Here is a 20,685-nt window from a genome sequence, read left to right as displayed (position 1 = left end):
TTTGGGAAAAAATATATTTAATAATTTTTAAATTTTCTAAATAGACATATGAAAAAAACAACAAAACTAAAGACCAGGGAGAATAATAAAATACATTAGGTAAAAAACCTGATCAGAGGAAAGAATTTGCCCAAAGTGAGGTCACTCGTGGTTCCTCAACAATGAGTCTTAACTCAAAAATATCTTATCATTGACATATTCCAAAGAAAAAAATCTACAACAAAACATAAATGAATCATTCTAATGAAAGTTTTATAACAAAGTATTATGAAAACTTTTAGCCAACAAATGCAATAATAGAAAGCTTATATATATATATATATATATATATATATGCTTTAATTTAAATCATAGATTGTTTTTACATGTTATTTCCTCTGTACAAAAAAATAAAATAAAAAATCAAAAGAAGAAATCAAAATACTAATATATATATATATATATGCTTTAATTTAAATCATAGATTTTTTTTACATGTTATTTCCGCTGTACAAAACAATGAAATAAAAAATCAAAAGAAGAAATCAAAATATTAAATTTGTGAGGAATCGTTCGCTCATCTCCATCTTACTAATAAACAAGGGAGTGCAACCCCAAACTCACACGATCACATCATCAATTCATTTACATCATCTAACTAGTACAAAGATGAAGACAAAACACAGATAAAATTTATAGGAAAATAAAAATAAAAACCAACAAACAAATTCCAAACCCAGGTTAAGTTCGATTAGAAGAAAGATTAATAAAAGAGAGAGAAGGGTTAGAATGAAACCGCAGATGACGGCGGCTGTGTCAGATCTCCGGCGCCCGCCGGCGAATCAAGATCCTCAAACATTCTTGGACACGATGGCCATTGATCTCTCCGGCCACTGTTCATCGCTTTCAGCAAAGGCCCAGCCTTACTCTTCGCCCTCAAACTCCCTTTCTCTGCCAACTCCCTCACCACCTCCTCCGCTATCTCCACCTCTGCTATATCCCCCACCGCGCTCTCTCCGCCGCTCATCACCAGATTCAGCAACGCTGACGCTGCGTTCTCTTGATCTCTCACTCGCTCCCTGTCCCCAAATCCACCAGATCCACCAGGACCCCTAACGCCCGCTACCTTTCTAAACGCTTCCAAGCTCTCCACGCACCCAGCCACCTGCGCGATCACCGCTGTCGCGTCCTCTACGATGCCTGTCCTTCCATCCTTCACCACCAGAGAGAACAACACCGCCACAACCCCAATCTCAACCATCATCGCCCGATTCATCGGATACAGAGAAATCCCAAACAAAGCCTTGACGGCATCCTTGATAGATCGAGTGCGGGATTTGGGGGACCTAACGAGCTCAACGAGAGCGGAGACGATGGATCTCTTGGAACCGATGATGGGACGGAAGGATTCAACGGAGAGGAGGCTGAATAAGGTGGCAGCGGCGTGCTGGGAAGCGGTGGGTGGGGTTGGAGGGAGAAGGGCGGTTGAGAGAGCGTCGAGGAGACCAGGGGTCGACATCAGGGCTTCAGGGCAGGAGATCGAAAGGTTGAGGAGAGTAGCAGTGGCGTTCTCAATGGAATCGGGAGAGATGGAGACGGAGACGGTACTCGAGAGGAGGTGCACGAGGTGGGGGGTGACACCGGCGTCGGCAAGTAAGGGGCGCATCTCGGCGTCGTGCTTGGACATGAGACGGATCTCGGGGAGGACTTCTTCATGGCCGACGGATTGAAGCCGATCCACCAGCGATCGTGCAGTCCTCCGCTTCACCTCCATTCTCTCTTCTTCTGCTTCTTAGATTTCGTAATCCGTACATGGTACGATACAAGAATTTAGGTTGCTTGGTAATTCAATAATGTTAATTGAGATTGCGTGGATTGGGTTTTTGGGGGCGTGGTCAGCACAGCATGATTTAATTTGGCATGTGTTAGATGGGTAATGGTAATTGTGCACAAACTTGTGGGTATGTTTGAAGTTCGAAATTTGAAATTTCTGTCCCTAAGAGTTGACAAGGGAACTCAAGCTTCAGCACATGGACGGAGGTCTTTAGAAATGACGTGACTGTGATTAGTTAATTAATTAGGAACCGAGGTTTTAGTTGGTTGCTCGAAGTTGGCTGATTTTAATAAATCATGAGAATTCCATGTTAAAATTTTAACTTGGATTAGTTTCTTAAGTTCTTTTATTAATAGCCATCTTTTTATATTTAAATATATATATATATATATATATATATATCAGTCATCACATTGGTCCAATATTGCTATTTTTATTGGAATGGTTTTGCGCGGATGATAGAAGGTCCTCAGTCAGCATTTTATATTGGCAGGGCATTTTTTTTCACATGATAACATAATTTTTAAAAAAAAAAATTATTGCAAAATTAGATTAATAATGTAAGGTGCATTAGTTACGTGGAATAAGAATGAAATAAGAATTGAATAAAAATAGAAATGAGATAGTAAAAATAAAATTGTTAATGAAAATGGTATTTATATAGAAAAATTTTTAATTATGAATGAAAAAACTAGGAGGATAGGATGTACTCTCTCCGTTCATTTTTATCTGTTATAAATCCATGTTTTTTATATATCTCATTTTTGAACATCAAGAAACATTTATTATTATTTTTTCATAATTACCCTAACACTTTATTCAATTCTCTTCTTAAAATTTAATATGATAGAGAAATGTAAAAATATAAATTATGAGTAATTTTGAAAGATAACTAATTTATTATTAAATGATGTAAAATAACCAACTTTCTTATTATGTGAGATTCTGGTTATTCACAACATATAAAAAGTAACGGAGGGAGTAACAAAATTATTTTTACACATCTAATGCACATAAATACAATAAGATATATATTTAAGTGGAAATTACCAAAAATACCCCCTAACTTTGTAATATGCACAAAAACACTCCCTAACTTTGTGTATCCCTAATAACACCTTCTTTTTAAATTCAATGATTTTCAAACCCCTAAAGGTTAGAATCACAAGTATCAGTAGTTACTTTTGAATTTTATAGACTGAAATTACCCTCGTATGGGAAGTCGTGGTAAAGACAATCATGTTTCCGATTTTGAGAGGAAGTAGGGGGTTATTCTTTTGGGTAATCCCTAGAGACAACCATTACTGGCACCGGTTATACTTTTTTTTCTTCTTCGTCTCTTCAGCTTTTCCATTTCCAAAGTTGTCTCTGCTCTCGGGCATCCTTGTTTCAAGAAGAACTTCACCGTCCCACCATTGTCTCAAAAGAAGAATTCCTCTCAATTATTCTGGCATTTCATCACGCTATAGCAGTAAGATATCGAGCTCGAGTCGACAATCGTTGAAAAAGTTCTGTTTATGGTTTTTTTTATAAACGATTTTGTTAGAAAAAGAGTTTTTTTTTTTGTTTTTTTTTGTGTTTCTGTTTTTATTCGATGATATTGAAGTCTGCTGGGAGATTTATCGGCTAGGGTTTTGTTTTGATTTTCATTTTCGTCTATGTACACAATCGAAAGAGATTTTTCGATTGTTATCTTGTGTAATGTTAACAATGTAGGTTTCCCTTTTACGTTGATATGGTTGCAATTATAAAAATGAGGTTTCTGTTTAAGTAATAGGATTTTATTTAAACATTTGATGTTTCTGTTTAAGAGTTGTTATTTCTGTTTAAAATGTGAGGTTTCTGTTTAAATATTTATGTTTCCGTTTAATAATATTTAGATTACTGTTTAAAAAACTTTACTTTCCGCTTAAATTTATCAGAATACTGTTTAATGTATGGTTATTGTCGCAGGCTTGTGATTATGGCGGTCAACCTAGTTAATGGGTAATGCTACTTGACACCGGTAGTGGAGACTGTGGCTGAGTTGAAAGTTCACATAAGTGGACGACACTGGGAGATAATCCGGAGGATACCGTTTACAGCATTCACCGAGATTGAACCTGTTTTCCAAGAGAGGACCCTCCTTGATTCTTTGCTGCAGAGATATGATGGCCGTACCAACAAATTCAGGATCGGGGGAAGCTTATTAAGTTTCAGGCCCGAAGATGTGGCTCTCATTCTTGGACTGCGTTGCGATGGAGACGCGGTCGTATATCAAAAGAAGAAGAAAGCAGGCTCCGCTTTTGAAGATAAATATTTTTCCAGAACCTACGAGAGACACAGAGACTCCATCAAGAGAACATTTGAGCAGCTTGTTCAACAAAGGGGAGAAGAAGAAAATTTTGTCAAACTCTTGATGGTGTACCTCATGGATACAATCCTCTTCCCAAACACATCTTGCTCGGTTCCGAACTGGATCGTTAACAATGTCGATGACCTACCTGGCATGGGATGATATGCATGGGCGCAAGTGATGCACAAGTGGCTGATAAAGGATGTCCCACAAGCGCCACTCGAGTGCAAGAGAGATGCGCCGGGAAGAAAACGAACATAGGGTACATCAAAGGTTGCTCGGTCACACTAAATATCTGGTTTTACGAGCTAACCAGCATTGGAAAGAAGGTGCGATTTGGTAAGACCCAGAGGATGTTGTGTTATGGTAAAAGTAGTTACCGAAAACAAGCATTGCTAGAAACCATATTGTCATCGCTCGAAAGAAAGGAGGTAATAAATCATAAGTCTCTATTTAAATATTAAACGTTTATATTGAAAAATATGATTTAGTGTTTAAAATATTGGTTTTCTATTTAACTATTTTGGATATTGTTTAATAGCCTATGTAAAAACTATTTAAATAATTGAGTTAACTGTTTTAAACCATTTGTTATTGTTTAAATTGAATATTTTCACTGACATTGTGTTGTTTAATTATGTTAGTTTCATGAGCTGGTCGCGGGCGAATGTGCATTAAGAAATCTTCGTTCGGCCCATCCACTAGGGGGATGCTATTGCTCCCGAACCACTCGGGCGCAAAGGCGTGGATAAGAGGCTATCCTCTTCAAGACGCCTTGACACCGTTCACCTAATGACAGCCCAACCCGCGCACGAATTCCTCACCACCGGAGGAGCCCCGTCCTACCCCGCCCAACCGAAACACCCCCTTCCCTGACGGCAACACCCCCTCCTACCGGAACTACTACCCCTATCGCAATAGCCCCCCAACAGCTACGGGCCCTCTTCGCAACAATGTTACTGCATGTCTCGCATCGGGCGTGCTACACGATCGACGACTAAGTTTCTCGCTTGTTGCACTGGTGGAGGCATTAGAAGGACCGGCACAATCGAATGCACGTCCCTACAAACAAATGAAGTACCCCACACGGACGCCACCCGGGAAAGCTCGGATGTAGTCGAGGTTTCCCTGATGACTGCTGAGGATGTGAGTGGGATGGCGTCGGATTTTGATGACGACGACGCCATACGGATGCAGCCTGCTCGAACAATAACAAAGCACTCACCGTGGTTGATCTGGGCCGCTACAACCGGCAGCTGCTTGAGGAAATTGCTCGAAGAAGTCAGAATGTAGTCGATACGATGGCCAAAGAGATCCCCTATCTCGTGGAACCGCTGCATAACAACGTCGCAGGCTAAGGTAGACACAATCCCTCAACAACAAGAACCAGCAAAGATTGTGTCTCCGGTTGATACTGTCGTCATGCCCATGATTGATAAGATTGCATCGAAGGGAGAAACTCTCCTACAACCGTCAATAACAGCACCTGATGATGAACCGAAAAATTTTGCTGATGAGGGACAAGGAAACGTCAGCAAAAAAACAACGACGACTGGTGTTGCGGTTGATAGTATGGTCCTCGCCAACCAACAATTCAAGGAAGTGCAGACGGACTTTCGACCGAAGAAGAAAAGATACCCCTGATAGGGGTGCCTCGACGTGTTCGAGCAGGAGTTATTATAGATTTACCTGAATTGTATGATGGATTCGTAAGTATCAATATTTCCGTTATACTTTAAATATATATGATATCATTTAACATTATGAGTTACCATTAAATATGTTAGTTTCCATTTAAATATTTACATTACCGTTTAAATTTATGAGTTGCGACTTAAATTATTTTGTCTCCGTTTAACTTTATCTTTTACCGTTAAACCACAAGACTATCGTATGGAACAATGACTATGTCAACACCACATGAGCCAGCCGATACACGATGCTGGACAAGAAGGAAATGGTGACAGACGATGTGATGGACTCGTTCGTTTGCATAATCCATAAATCTATAACGAGAGTACCATATCCATATATGAAGCGTGCCTCCTTCACAAGACCACTGGCACTATTCATGTCCAAGTAAGAGGGCGCAAATGAAACGACTCTCACTATAATAGGAGATGCCACGCGTAACCTACATAATGTTGACATAGTCATCCTGCCAATCATCATGAATGCCCATTTCCATTTGGTCGTTCTTGATAACTACAAGTAAAAATACAGGTACTATACTTTTGCCAAAAGTGAGGAGTATGACAGAGACGCCGGAGAGATGGTAAGTGCTTTGATAACTAGAGTTTTATAAATAGTGTTCTTTTAGTCGGGATTCTAACATCAAATTTTAAATCTCCATAGTGGAAACTATTCGACTATTGTGTCGATATGGACATCGGCGAGTCGACGACTATAATGTATCCCTTGTTCACTACACTAATACCCCAAGGCAGAAATGAGGAAGTGTCGACTGGGCCGTTTATGTCATGTGGTTTATCGAACAACTACTCAACGGTGAAAAGCTACGGCTACCGCAAGCGGACGTCCCTTACTAGCGCTTAAAATATGTTACCCGCATACTTAAGGAGGGAGCGCAGCCGGCATCACTAAAAAAGGGGATTCATCGACTGGGGTGAAAAAAGATTAATATGTAATTATGTAAAACAGAGTTACTGTGTAAATAAAATTATATCTCATTTAAATATCATTCCTTTTGTTTAAATATCGTTGTCACTGTTTAATTTCTAAGTTTCTCTATTTAAATTCTTAATTTTCTGTTTATCTTTCAGAGTTACTGTTTAAATAACATTGTCTCCCTGTTTAAATATCATTGATTTTGTTTGAATATCGTTGTTTCTGTATAAATACTAAGAGTTTTTGTTTAACTTTTGTTTATTTACAATGCTGTTTTTGTTTTGCAAAATGTTTAAGTAAAATGTTTAAGAGACAATGTCTCTGTTTAAATATCAAAAAGTGGACACTCAAATAAGTTTGTTTCTTTTTAAATATTTGTTCATTTACAATGCCTAGTCGGCGACAACTTCATTGCAAGATCTACGATTATGACCGGACGCGTGGCAGCGGCTGCAACATAACTCGCGGACCTCGGATACTTGCAACTCGATCCTCTTTCGTCTAGGACGTCTAGGTTGCCTTCTCGTCACAGGCGGTCGCAAACGCAGTTCGCGATTTTTGTCCGTAGGCTTCTCATTGTCGGGTATGGGGAATATAGCTTCCTTATACGCCAGTTTGTAATTGTCGACGGTGAAATAGCCGCTAATAAATCGATAAACGTTGGTGTCTCGCTCCCGCATTATTAGTGGAAACGCTGTTGCACGGATACCATAAACTGCCATCCGCGATACGAGCAAGTTCTATCGGCAAGATCTATAGAATTATCGCGACCGGTCAATCACTTCGTAATGATCATCGACACAATGACCACATGAAGATTTCGGCTTTCTTCAACAAGTATCTCTACCTTCGAATGTATGTCCGGGCATAAGTAGATCTCCCTTTTGTTCTCTTGCTCATGGTGGTTGCATAACATGCGCATCAACTTGAACTTGTACAACGTAGAACACTATCACTTAAATAAGGTTAAGCAAAGACACTGATATTTAAACAGTAGGATAAGAAATTAAACGAAGAGCTAGATAGTTAAACATAGACAATGATTTTTGCACAATAAGAAAAATTAAAGGATAAGAACAATTCTTAAGCGTTAAATAAAATCAACATTCGAATACCTTATGGAGTCGACCATTTTTCGTCACCGGTAATTGCCGAGCTTCTTTGATCCACACATTGAACGACTCCACGACATTTGATACATCTCTCCCCAGCGTTCACCTCTGAAAAGATCATTCAACCAATGTGACTTATCCGATTTATAAATCAACCACTAATAGGCTTCGGATGATGTGACCTGCAGTTCATTCACGATATCATCAAATTCTTTAACCGTGGATGTCTACGCAATACAAAAGTATATGGACCAGCATTCCTCCCTTAATATCTTCCCAAGTCTGCTATTGGCTTTGATAAAATTAGTCTCCAAGTGTCGAAGGCAGTATGCATGTGGGGAAGAAGGGAAAGACGCTCGAAATAACGCTCGCAATGGCGTTCACAAGGCCTTTAGACTTATCTGACACGAATGTAATTATCTCTTGATAATCTCCTTCATCGTATAAAACATCACCTAACTTGGAAAGGAACCACGTCCAATTGGCATCAGTCTCCTTGTCGGCAATACCGAAGGTGACGTGGAAAAAGCCATTATTTCCATCTTTGCCTGTGGTACCCAATAGAGTACCTCGATACTTTCTAAGGAGGTGGGTACCATCGAGAAAAAAACAGTGGCCTGCAAGCCATCTTGAATCCCACGATATACGCACTAAAAGAAAAGAATGCATGTTTAAAACGTTTACCGTCTCTTTCCACAATCGCAATGCTGCCGGGGTTTGTCTCAACCACCTTATCCACGTACCAAAGCAATAAATCATAACTGGAGATGTCGCTACCTCGAGGATCACCCGGGCATGCTCTTTTCCTAACCAAACCTGCTTGTATGGAATGTGGGCACCATCTTCCCGCAACATGTCCTTCTAAATGTCGATGGGCTTGTACAAGGGCTGGTCCTTGAGCTTCTAAATCACTCGTGCACTTACCCATTTTTTGGACGCTTTCGGATGTGACGCAGATCCAATTCCACCACTGCTAGTATGTGACGGGTGCATTGTCTTGATTCTGAAAGTATTTTTATTATATTTTTTTAATGCATGAAGGCGCCATTGACAACCATCAGTAGCGCATTCCACAGTTACCCGATGTTTTTCGTTCTTTAGGAATTTGAAGTCAAAATTCTGTTTGATTGCAAAATTTCGAAGTGCGTCTCTGAAATGTTCAATGCCTTGAAAACATTGTCCGATATCTAATGACAACACTTCAGATTGATCTGACGAGGAAGGAAGGCGTGCCACACCGTCAGGGTCGTCATGAGGTGGAACTGAAGCGCTCGCAAAATCCGAATTCCTGCCAACACTTTAGTTTAAACGAAAACGATCAATATTTTAATCAGAACATAAAATTTTTAAACGATTACTAGAAAATTTAAACGTTAAAACAAATATTTAGACATAAACAAAATAATAAAGCGGAGAAGACAATTTTTAAATGGAAATTTGATATGTTTAATCAGAAACTAGGATAATTAAATAATAATTAACTTCTACAACTAGATAAACATAAAAGAGAAGAATTTTACAACGAGAAGAACTCATTTTAGTAGGATACGATAATGACACATCATCTGTCTCAACAACAAGATCGATTACACCGTATTTGAAGATGGAGTACATGTGACAAATGCGCTGAAAGTCAACCTTGTTTTCTATTGTACAAACCGTTTTATGTCCATAGGGTGTGATGAACTTCACCCTGATACGGGAAACATCGAGACCCCATTGCTCACATATCTCAGCTAACACTGATTTCTAAGAAGTTAGTGCCATGAACATTAGTACTCGTCCTTCCCCGTTATATCTGGCAATAGCACAAAAACTCTCTATAATAAACCTGCATTTTTATACATTGTTACTCTCTCCCGTAGAATGATCAAAGTGAGAGTAACGAAGAAATATTCACCTTATCAGGAAACTGACAAAACTCAAATCGAACAAACCAAGTGAGGAGAAGAAGGAAAAGAAGAAGATGTGATGAGCCTTCTAAACTTTGTTTAACAAAAATCAAGTAGGATGGCAAAAAAAAATGCAAAATTGTATGCATAAAGGTCAGACATGATGTGATGGGGCGGTTTTTTCCCACTATTTTCAAGGGAAAAAATAAAAACTTCATAACATGGGAACGATAGAGGGTAAAAGGGAACTTAAACCATAACAAAAGGGTTGTCCGGGATGTGCAAAAGTTGGAGGAACTGTTTAGAAATATTTGAAATTTATGAGGGGTAAACAATAATTTTTCCTATATTTAATGACAAATATATTTTTTATTTATAAAATATTTTAAATATTATTCATAAAAATAATTAGTATAAGATAAATTGCTGAAAACCTCCGTATATCTTTGTCATATTCTTAAAACATCCTTCAATTTTGTCGTATCTTTTAAAAATCCCGTCCTTTACTAAACCTATATTTTTCAATCTAACCGCCAGAGTTAAAACTTTATATCTATCACGGCATCTCGTTTTCCAAGATAATTAATGAAAAAGTGCAACCTGACATTTGAGTCTTATCCTCATCTCTATATATAATATTATGAGATATAATATAAAGATATTTATGAGAAATCATTTAGTCTATTAGAGAAACCCCACCACCCATCAATTCATTATTTTTTAATATTATATTTCATGTGATTTAATTGTGCTGGTGAGTGCCTACCCTTTATAATATTTGTGGTGTTAAATCCAAAAATTAATTTTTGATTTATCAAGAAAATTTTTAAAATATGAATTTCTCATCCATTATTCGTGCGCACACTTTTCTTTTTTTTCTAAAGAGGGCTATGTATAACAATCTCTCATAAATATCCCTATATATATATATATATATAATGAGATCTTATTTATTGATTTGGACTAACTATTAACCACCTTAGTTATAGAGGCATTTGACTCCACCATCAAAAGCTAAACCATATCATGTGATCTCTAAACCCCTCCAGCAACAAATGAAGATGTGCAAACAGATCAACTGACTTAGAGCAAGCTGAAAATACTTGGTTAAATTGTAATAGTGTTCATATAAGAATGTTTTTCGCTTATATATATATATATATTTTCTAATTATTAAAATTTTGTCACTGATAACACTGTAAGATATTGTTCAAGTTCATCAACTACTCTTTAATATCCTTTAATAATGATCAAATTAGACTATAGTGTTTATTTACGCTTTGTGTTTAATATTTTTTAATATTATTCATTTTTAGACATTATAATTTAATTTTAAGTTTTTATCACACCGATTTTTATTAGTTTTGTCAGTGTTATTATCAAGTATTGTTCAGCATATGTTACTTATATTCAGTATTCTAACTTTAAAATTATATTTCAATAATAGTCATTAAAATTTGAGTTTCCCATTTATTATTGGTGCCCATATTTTTGGGCAAGAAAGTTTATGTATAATGATGGCTTTGAACTCATGGCACTATAACTACAGTAGCATTTAAAATTACATGCGTATAATGTTTACATTTAGGGATTATTGGTTATTTGTAAGTGAAATTATATATAATTGAAAATTATAATGTAAATAAAAATATTGTATTTCAACTTACATCATTATTGTTTGGTTTGTTGTAATTATAAATACTGTATTTATTTTTTATTTGTTCAGTTTGATAATTTAAAGATATAGTTACTATGTAAATAAAATAGTGAGATTACACCATTATCTTATTATTATTATTATTTACTATAATTAATACATTTAAGTAAAAATAATTAATTAATTTAATAAATTATTTATCAAATTTAAAAGTATTTAATTTTATTACTTGAAAATTTTTATAATTAAATTTTAATAACACATACTCTATTAATTACTTTTATAATATTTTTAATTATAAATTTTTTTTATAATTAATTAAGATAAAAATATTTATTTATATAAATACTAAATTATAAAAATATAATATTTATTTAACTTTATTATTTAAAAATACTTAAATAATTAAATATAAGATGAATATGATAGTGAGTGGATACCACTTAATTCACTGTATTTTAACTTACAATAAAATTTAGTTTAAGCTGAAATGATGTAAAAGTGGGTGAGATGTCCACTTATATGTAAATAGAGCTTTTACATCAAACTAAACATCCTACATGTAAAACTACTTTACAGGTATTTATATCTACTCACAAGTAATCAAGCATCCCCTCGGTCTACAATCCTCTAAAGTCGGCTTAACATCGCCAACTTCATGACAATAATTATATAGTTACTCTAACACACAATGCTTGTACCTCAATCCTCTTGTGCCTCAGGTGACCTAGCCTTTCTTTGAGATACGTGGTGAAACAGGTGACAATGAGCATCAAGTTTAAGGAATAGTATGTGGGTTTGTGTATATTGTCCTATACAGCTCGCCAGTGTGGTAATCATCTATTAAATGAGTAACATTTGTATTTGTCTATATGATTGGCACACAAGTATTTTTTCATGAAAGCCGTACACCTCCCAAATCAACAACAACAAATTTTGTTTTGCAAATTGATAGAATTGTTCTAAGGTAGCATTTGGTACATAGGAAAGTTATTATCCCATGAATTACTTTCTTATGAATTACTTATCCATCAATCAAATTTTATCACAACATTCCCATGATAAAACATTTATTGCAACCTAATAGTAAACCACTTCAAATTGATCCAGAGTGGCCTATGAGTAAACACTTCCTTTCCTCCATTGTCTCCTCAATCTTCTTAAGAATTTCAAAGCAAACGTGAGTTTCTCATTTTTTTGTTTTTGTAATAATAGACAGGTAATGGAATATGTATCCAAAAATATTAAACAATAAACAGTTAATGAATACAAATTAAATTATAATAGGGTGGAGTAACACAAATCAATTTTAAAAGGTAAAAAAATGTTTAAATAAGCATCAGCACTTAATCTCCCTCAACTGCCACCTTAACTCCTTTGCCTTCTTTGTTGTTAACCTTGCCCTCCTTGTCTTTCTGTAATGTTTCCATATAGAGTAATGCTATATAGAATGAAGAGATCACACAAAACCAGGCACACGAATGATGTGGCTGGTGATGTGTCATTTTTTTTAATTAAAATTTTTTTTTGATAAAGATAATAGGGCACAACCGCACAAGTCTGCCCTAGTTTGTGTGTGTCTTTTTTTCCCCCACGGCCGGCTACTAGCTCCTGGCCTTCGCTTCCTTCCCCAGCTTCTGGCCGTCGTTTACTAGGGCATAGATCGGCCCTAGTTCGTGTCTCTCTCGTGTGGGGCTTTCTCTCTCTCTCTCCATCTCATTTGTGTCCGTGCTCCCGGACACCGCTTCCCTTCCCCGCTCTCGGCCGCCGCTCCCGGCCTTCGCATCCTTCTCTCGCTCCCGGGCACCGCCTCTCTCTTGTTTGGCTTTGAAGAGAAACTAAGGCACAGGTCGGTGGTACATAAGAGATAGAGAGCGGCGGTCGGTCCGGTGGTGCACGAGAAGCTAGGGCACAAGATCGCTTCCCCTCTCTCTCTCGCGTGTGGCTAGTTCTCTGAATTCTTGGGACAAAAGCCTGGCTGGCCTTGAAATCAGGTATAGAGGCAATGATGATGCCCTAAAAAATTCTCTCCTGTCCTCGTTTCTCTATAATGATGCCATAGTAGCTTGGATGGCCTAGTAGGCAACCGCTACTATTATTGTTGTAGAGGGAGGGGAAGGATGGGAGAAAACCATTTATGTTGAATCTGAGCCTCTGTTTTGATTCTATTGCTTGATATTTTATATACATTCAACATGAATTATTTTGTTGCATCTTGTATTTCTTTCTGTCAATGTGGCTAGTTCGTGTGATCTCTTCGCTCTATATAGCATTACTCTTACTCTTTAGTAATGATGTTCTTGTGGCCATGATGATTTGCCCTATAAAAGAGTATATAGATTGGGAGGCGTGACAACTTTAGTTGCAACCCTTGATTCATGTTTATCCATGCGAAAAAGAATAGAGGGCAAGATCTGAGCCTTTGATGAATTATAGAGCATTATCCTATTGGTTTGGTGAATTCTTACTTGATTTCAAAGTTTGACATTAGTGCATCAATGAATGAAAAAAAACCACTGGAACTCCCTCTCATTGGAAAAAATCACTAATTTTCCATTTGTGATGATACATAAAAAGGATCTAGTTGCTGCACTTACAATTAAGCAGAAGGTATTCTGATGCAATTTTATATTAATTATTGATGCCAAAATTTTGTCACCTGCAATCATTGCCATTTTTATTCTGTCTTGATGCTTGATCTCATCTCTCTGAACTAGTAACTGCATTTCTTTGCTTATTGTTGATTCTTATTTATTCCTGACACATTGGCTGATTATTGAGAAGTTGAACTTGCCGCTCTTATGGCGTCCCTCGGAGATCACACCTTATACTCTTAGGTGTGGATGGTAAGCTTTTTGATGTTTTTGTTAATTGAATTCCATTCAATCATCATGTTCTTTGAACATATAGCAAGTTCTCTGTAAAGTTAGTGCTTAATCATCCATATATCATGTTGTTTCTCTAGAGCTTCTAACGCATTGGTTAGTAGTTGTGAAAAGCCTTTTAATTGAGTATTTATCTATTTAAAATTGTGTTGAGGTTGCTCAACATTTTGGTTTATGATCTGCTAAGCCAATAATTTTGCTTTGATTTTAATTATCTTGATCTCAATAGACTCTTTATTGAATTGATTATTGAAAAATTATATGATTTGGCAAAGTTGTTAATCACCTTTTGAACCTCTGGATGCAGATGGACAAAAAGGGGACATCATTGAAGGAGCAATTGGCATCGGTTACGCCTATTTTAGAAGATATGAGAGTAAATAAAGAGGAAAAGGATCAAAGAATTTGCTGATATCTGATCACAAATTAAAAAGATCACTGCAGAGATCACAGGATGCGCCAATCAAAACAATGTCTCTTTCATGCACACAAATGATCAAGATCTATCATTGAGAAAGCTTAATGAGTATCAAGCACAACTTAAAACTCTCCAAAAGGATAAGGTAATTCACTTGTATGCTTTGCTAAAATTTCGGCATTTTTCCATTGTTACGGCACAACACAACACACATGGACAATCATGTAGTTGAGTTTACTTGATACATTTAGTTTCCTGACTTCTTAATATGCTGTTCTAGTCTGATCACCTTCAGAAGATTTTGGAGTACATCAATGAAGTGCATGCATTATGTAGTGTGCTTGGACTGGATTTTGCAAAGACCGTGGGCGAAGTTCATCCTAGCTTGCATGAGACCAATTCGGTTCAGTCCACAAATATCATTAATAACACACTAGTTAAAAACTGAGAAGAAACTTCATGTTCAGAAGGTGCTACGAACTTCTTCACAGTTTTGATTTTCATTCTTTTTCACTATCTTTCTCTTGTATGTATAAGTTATGTTGTGTTGTAGTTGCAAGGAACTGTAGAATTCTGCTTGAGTTATGGAAATTGATGGATTCTACTGAAGAAGAAAGCAGACGGTTTGAAAAAGTTCTGTGCATCCTCAGAATGAAGGATGAAGATGTTACATATTCTAGATTACTTTCATTGGACACTATCAAGCAGGTCTGATATTCAAACCTTTTTATCTTATAACAACAATCCAAATGCAGCTTGTCAAATTTCCCTTTTGTATTTGATAGACAGAAGCTGAAGTAGAGAGATTGACGAAACTAAAAGCCAGCAGAATGAAAGAACTTGGACAGATTCCGGTTTGGTACACTTGATGTGAAGAAACCTGAGCAAGTAAAACTTACACAGGATCCTTCAAAAAGTCGATGTATGCATGATGATGCATCTCCAACCACAGCTCTAAATGCACCAGTCAGTGAATCTTCTTCTTCTCCACCTGACAAAATTAGTTCTGCGGACCCTTATCTCCATTATTTAGAAAAGAAAATTGATGATTCTTTGAGTACACTTGCTTTACTGGCTGAGTTTCCTATAATCCAAGCCCCTAAAGCTATTGTGAAAAGGGTTACTTCTCAAGCTAAGATGAAGATATCAAATGTATCAGAGGATCTGTTGTATACTTCCAACATCTCTTTGCCGGTTGTTGCGGCATTAAGGCGCTCGCTATACAAAATGAGTCCATATCATGGATATGTAGATGTATAGGAACTAACTTGAAGGTATTGCAGGATTCTGTTCAAGTAGATATATTTGAGCCTTTTACCGATAAACACCATGGCGAAACTTCTTTTTTGTTCTTGTGCAAAATGTTTGCTTGATATCACCAATGTGCCTTTTTAAGAATACATTGCTAAACAAATTTATATTGTTTGCTTCAAATGTAAAATTGTCAAGAAGAACCAATTTCAGGACTATTTCTCAGATGTGTTATGCAGTGACATTAGAATCAGAAACTGCAACTGAACCTGATCCCGATGACAATGAGCTGAGAATTGATTAGGAAAAGATTTATGCTGAGCCCAACCCTGATGATATATTGGATCGATATAGAATTAATGGGATACATATCAACATCATAAGAGAACCAGCTGTGAATGATGAACCTGATCCTTATGATTGCTCAGACCATGTAAACACACAAGAGCATTGTCAGGCTATCAACAAACCTGATCCTTAGGATTCATCAATACATGATTGCTTAGACTTTGCGAATTCAAAATCCAGACTGTCACTGCAAATTCAAAATACATGAAACATATCCCAATCTGGCTGCATGAATTCACCAAGAAACAAAGTGTTATAAGCAACAGAAGATATAAATTCACTACTATATTCTGTTATGCATTCAAGAATAATAACATTACAAAATCAAACAACATGGACACCTTCCCTTACTACAAAATCAAACAACATATATGCCCTGGTTTTCCTTATAACATTGCAAAATCAAACAACATGGACACCTTCAAAATACATCTCTCCATCAAACATGTGCAACACAAATCGACAAAAATCCTCACTTATAACACAAACTTACAACACAAAATTTTTGGTTTTCCTCCACCAACATGAGCACAAATACGAACACAAATACGAACACAAAAATTAAACCTTGCGCTATATAAGCAACTTGCATCACAATACGCTTCCCTGAAGAATTAAAATGGATAATACATGAGAACTTCATATCACCAATAATCTTAATCACTAAGTATTTTGAACCTAAAAATAAATATGTACATCTTACAACTCACCTTGATCAGAAATCATTGCACTAGCTTGTAAAACCTAGAGAAGAACTATGATGCATGTCCAGATTGATCGATATAGAATTTGAATTCACCTAAGATAAGAGATTATAGTCCAACAAATCATCATTTTAAATTAAATGATTTAAATTTGTAATTTGGACATTAATGACAATTAGAAGATAATTACCATGCTCTCTTGTGTGCAATGATCATCTTGCGCTAATTTTTGAGCTGATGCATCTCCTTTTGTTTGTGCCTTTTGCCAATAATAACATGGATGTTATGAACTAAAAAAAAAGTTCATCGAAAAAAAACTAAACAAGTAATGAATATGATACTACATAAAAATACCTTTTTCTTGTTTTTGATTATTATTTTTCAACTTTTGACTTCTTCCTTTTTGATGGTGGACGACCCTTACTCCGCACCTTCAAAGGAGTGAGAAATTGTTGGTGTGGCACAATAGTCGTCTCTCGACAATGTAGGTGTAAACTTTTCCTTACAAGTTGTGTTGTCCATCAACTTCTCAATTGCCTCATCCACATATTTTATCAACAAGTTGTATTTGTCATTTGACTCCGCTCCAAGTTCTGCGGCTTTAGTAAAATAAGAGCACAATTTATTGCACCGTAGTTTCTCCTCACTTGTTTGTGGGTCATCGTAACAGTTTTGTACATATGTATGCATGCGTTTGATGTCTTTCCTCTATTGTGGTAAAATATACCTAGAAGGAATGTCTTTCACATTCTTTTCAATAAGCACCTTGCAAATGTGCCTACAAATAATCCCCTTGAACTCAAACAACTGACACGAGCATTTAATGTCAAATTCTTCCTCGTTAGTGTAGACATTGTATACCACTTGCTTTCTAAATGCACCTTCCTTCCCCTTGACAATGTCGGACACCTAAAATGAGCAGACTGCCCCATGTGAACCAGTGAGAGTAAGATTGCAATATATCATGCCTCGCAACTCATCTTGAAACAATTTAAAAATTTCATTTGTGTATGCTTCTTATAGTTGCTTCTCAAAATAGCAATCGGTGATCAATGGAAAATCAGCTTTGTTCTCCTTCTCAATCTTGCTTTTCAAGCCATTATCATTGCTCAACAAACTGCTTCAATGAAGTCGTCGGACCAACATAACCATCAAAAAATGCATTTACGCTTTCACTTTTTTGAGTTCTAGACATTCCAGCCCAAAAAATGCCTTTAACATATACAGGAGCCCAACGATCACGAATTTTGAATAGAGAATTCAGGCATTCATTTTTCTCAAATTTATAGTTCTTCATCATCTTCAAGTATGTGTCTTCAAACTCTTGAGAATCCACTGCTTCATACATGATATGTTTCAAAATCTTCTTGATTGCTTTGTATTCATTTAAACCTCCAAGCTTCTCGGGAACCTTTCTCATGATATGCCAAAGGCAAAGACGATGATGTGAATTTGGAAAAACCAATCGAACTGCACCATGAATAGCCATACACTGATCTATAATAATTGATTTAGGAGCCTTGCCTGACATACACTCCAGCCAAGTTTTAAAGAGCCAAACATATGTTTCTGTATCCTCTCTAGACAATAGGCCACACCCAAACAATACCGTCTGCCCATGATGATTTACACCGATAAACGGAGCAAATGGCATGGCATACTTATTCGTCAAGTATGTTGTATCAAAGGACATTACATCACCAAAAGCTTCATAAGCCGCTATAAACCTCGCATCCGCCCAAAAGACATTTCTCAAACGACCTTCTTCATTCATTTCAATCAAATGGAAAAATTTTGTGTTTCTTTGTTGCAAGCGAGAAAAATATTTTCCAAGTACCACAGCATCTCCAACGCAAAAGCCTAAATTGCCTTGCTTTCACAATATAATTCCTACAATCTTTTTCAGTGTATGTTAAATTTTCACAACCCCCACTTTCAACTGCTAGGTAATGAAATTTTTTTCTTAAGCTTATCCCTGCTTGGTCGTTTAATTCAAGCCTTCTTTTGACATATGCATAAATTTTTTATTGCACTTTTGGAAACGAGCTTTTTGTGGGCTAAGTGCATGATTGTGCTCCAAATTAACACTAGAAATGGTAAATCGCCCATCATTGCCAACAATGACATTAATCTTTGCCAAACAATTTACTTTGGCGGATAGTCTTGGGTTGAAGGAGTTTTTTGAAGTAGATATTCTTTTGCCACCTCTTGCACATGCTAGCGTGTAATATTTCAATTTTCCATCATCATCTAATCTCGTGCTTTTTTTTGGTGATGCTAAACCCTTCACGCCGCGGATATTGGACATACAACTTATAAAATTCTTCTTCAGAATCAAGAATCATACCGGCCCCCGGCACAATATTTTCAACTAAATCCAAATCTACCGGTTTTTCTTTGCCATGTATTTCATAACTTAAACATCCAACTTCTACATTATCTTTTTCTTGCTCATAACATCCCAAGTACCACTTCTTCCATGTTCTTGCGTTAGGTATATGTCTAAAAACAAATTATAAAAATATTTAGAAAACATGTAGCAAAGCAATGGTTTATAACCTAAATAACTCCAAAAAAATCATTAAAAAAAAATCAAGATGATGCCTAAATAACTCCAAAAATAATTCAGTTACATTGCCAACAAACAAAAATAATCCAAATAATGCCTAAATAACATGAAATTTTTGGTTTATAATCATAAAGTGAAACCCACCATAAAAAAACAAAAATCCTTAAAAACCACAAAAAAACCAAAAACCACAAAAACCACAAAAAATGTCTACACACATCTATATATGTATTTTAGTAGTACATACACCAAATCAACATGGATTAATCCATTCATAACTATGGTCCAATGGAGTGGATTATTTAGCCACAAGAATCAGTTATAAGTAACACAACCCAAGCCATAATTAATTAAATGAGTAAACTATTAAATCATGTATAATGCTTTTAAACACATTCCAGCAAACAAGGAATTGGTTTTCCTAAACCTTTGTGCTCCCATAACAAGGGAATCAACACCGTAAAGCAAACAAAAATCGTAAATAACTCAGATAAATCAAACAAATTATTACAAATCATGAAAAAAAAATCACACCTTTGATATAGCGGAGGCAGGAAGTAGGGAAGGGAAGCCGTGGCCTGAACGGGGCTGGGAGAGGAAGAGGAAGCCGCTGCCGGGAGCGAGGGCGGGAAATGGCGGCCAGGATGGGCGCCGGGAGCGGGGGAGGGAAGCAGTGGTTGAGATGGGGGCCGGGAGTGGGGGAGACGGATGGGGGCCGGGAGCAGGGGAGACAGACGGGGGCCGAAAGCGGGGGAGACGGACGACGGCCGGGAGCACACACACAAACGAGAGAGAGAGAGAGAGAGAGAGAGAGAGAGAGAAGAAAGATCATGTGCTAGTTCTTCTCTTTAAATTTTTTTTAATTAAAAAAAATGACATGTCACCAGCCACATCATTCGTGTGGCTGGTTTCGTGTGATCTCTTCGTTCTATATAGCATGACTCTTCCATATATAGTGGCAGGAAAATCAGGAAGTGACCAGTCAATGAAGCCTGCGAAAGAAGGTGGTTCTTTGTATGATAAGATGGTCAAAAGTCCAAGGGCTGAGTCAGAAGAGAAGAGAGAAAACCAAC

The 20,685-nt window shown here is 36.7% G+C and overlaps 1 protein-coding gene across 1 annotated transcript; it reads right to left on the bottom strand.

The window, feature by feature from the left end:
- Nucleotides 1-551: 551 nt before the first annotated feature.
- LOC120265049 lies at nt 552-1,931 on the bottom strand. Its single transcript, XM_039272974.1, has one exon. The coding sequence runs from the start codon at nt 1,751-1,753 to the stop codon at nt 764-766; it is 990 nt and encodes a 329-aa protein (XP_039128908.1). The 5' UTR covers nt 1,754-1,931; the 3' UTR covers nt 552-763.
- Nucleotides 1,932-20,685: the final 18,754 nt, after the last annotated feature.

This window comes from Dioscorea cayenensis, chromosome 7 (assembly GCF_009730915.1).
Source record: "Dioscorea cayenensis subsp. rotundata cultivar TDr96_F1 chromosome 7, TDr96_F1_v2_PseudoChromosome.rev07_lg8_w22 25.fasta, whole genome shotgun sequence".
Lineage (NCBI taxonomy): Eukaryota > Viridiplantae > Streptophyta > Magnoliopsida > Dioscoreales > Dioscoreaceae > Dioscorea > Dioscorea cayenensis.
Note: the sequence above shows the minus strand (reverse complement) of the source record. Positions and strands in the feature narration are given on the sequence as shown.

Excerpts from the sequence above, each read along its gene's own strand:
- LOC120265049 (XM_039272974.1), bottom strand. The coding sequence starts at position 1,753 with ATGGAGGTGAAGCGGAGGACTGCACGATCGCTGGTGGATCGGCTTCAA.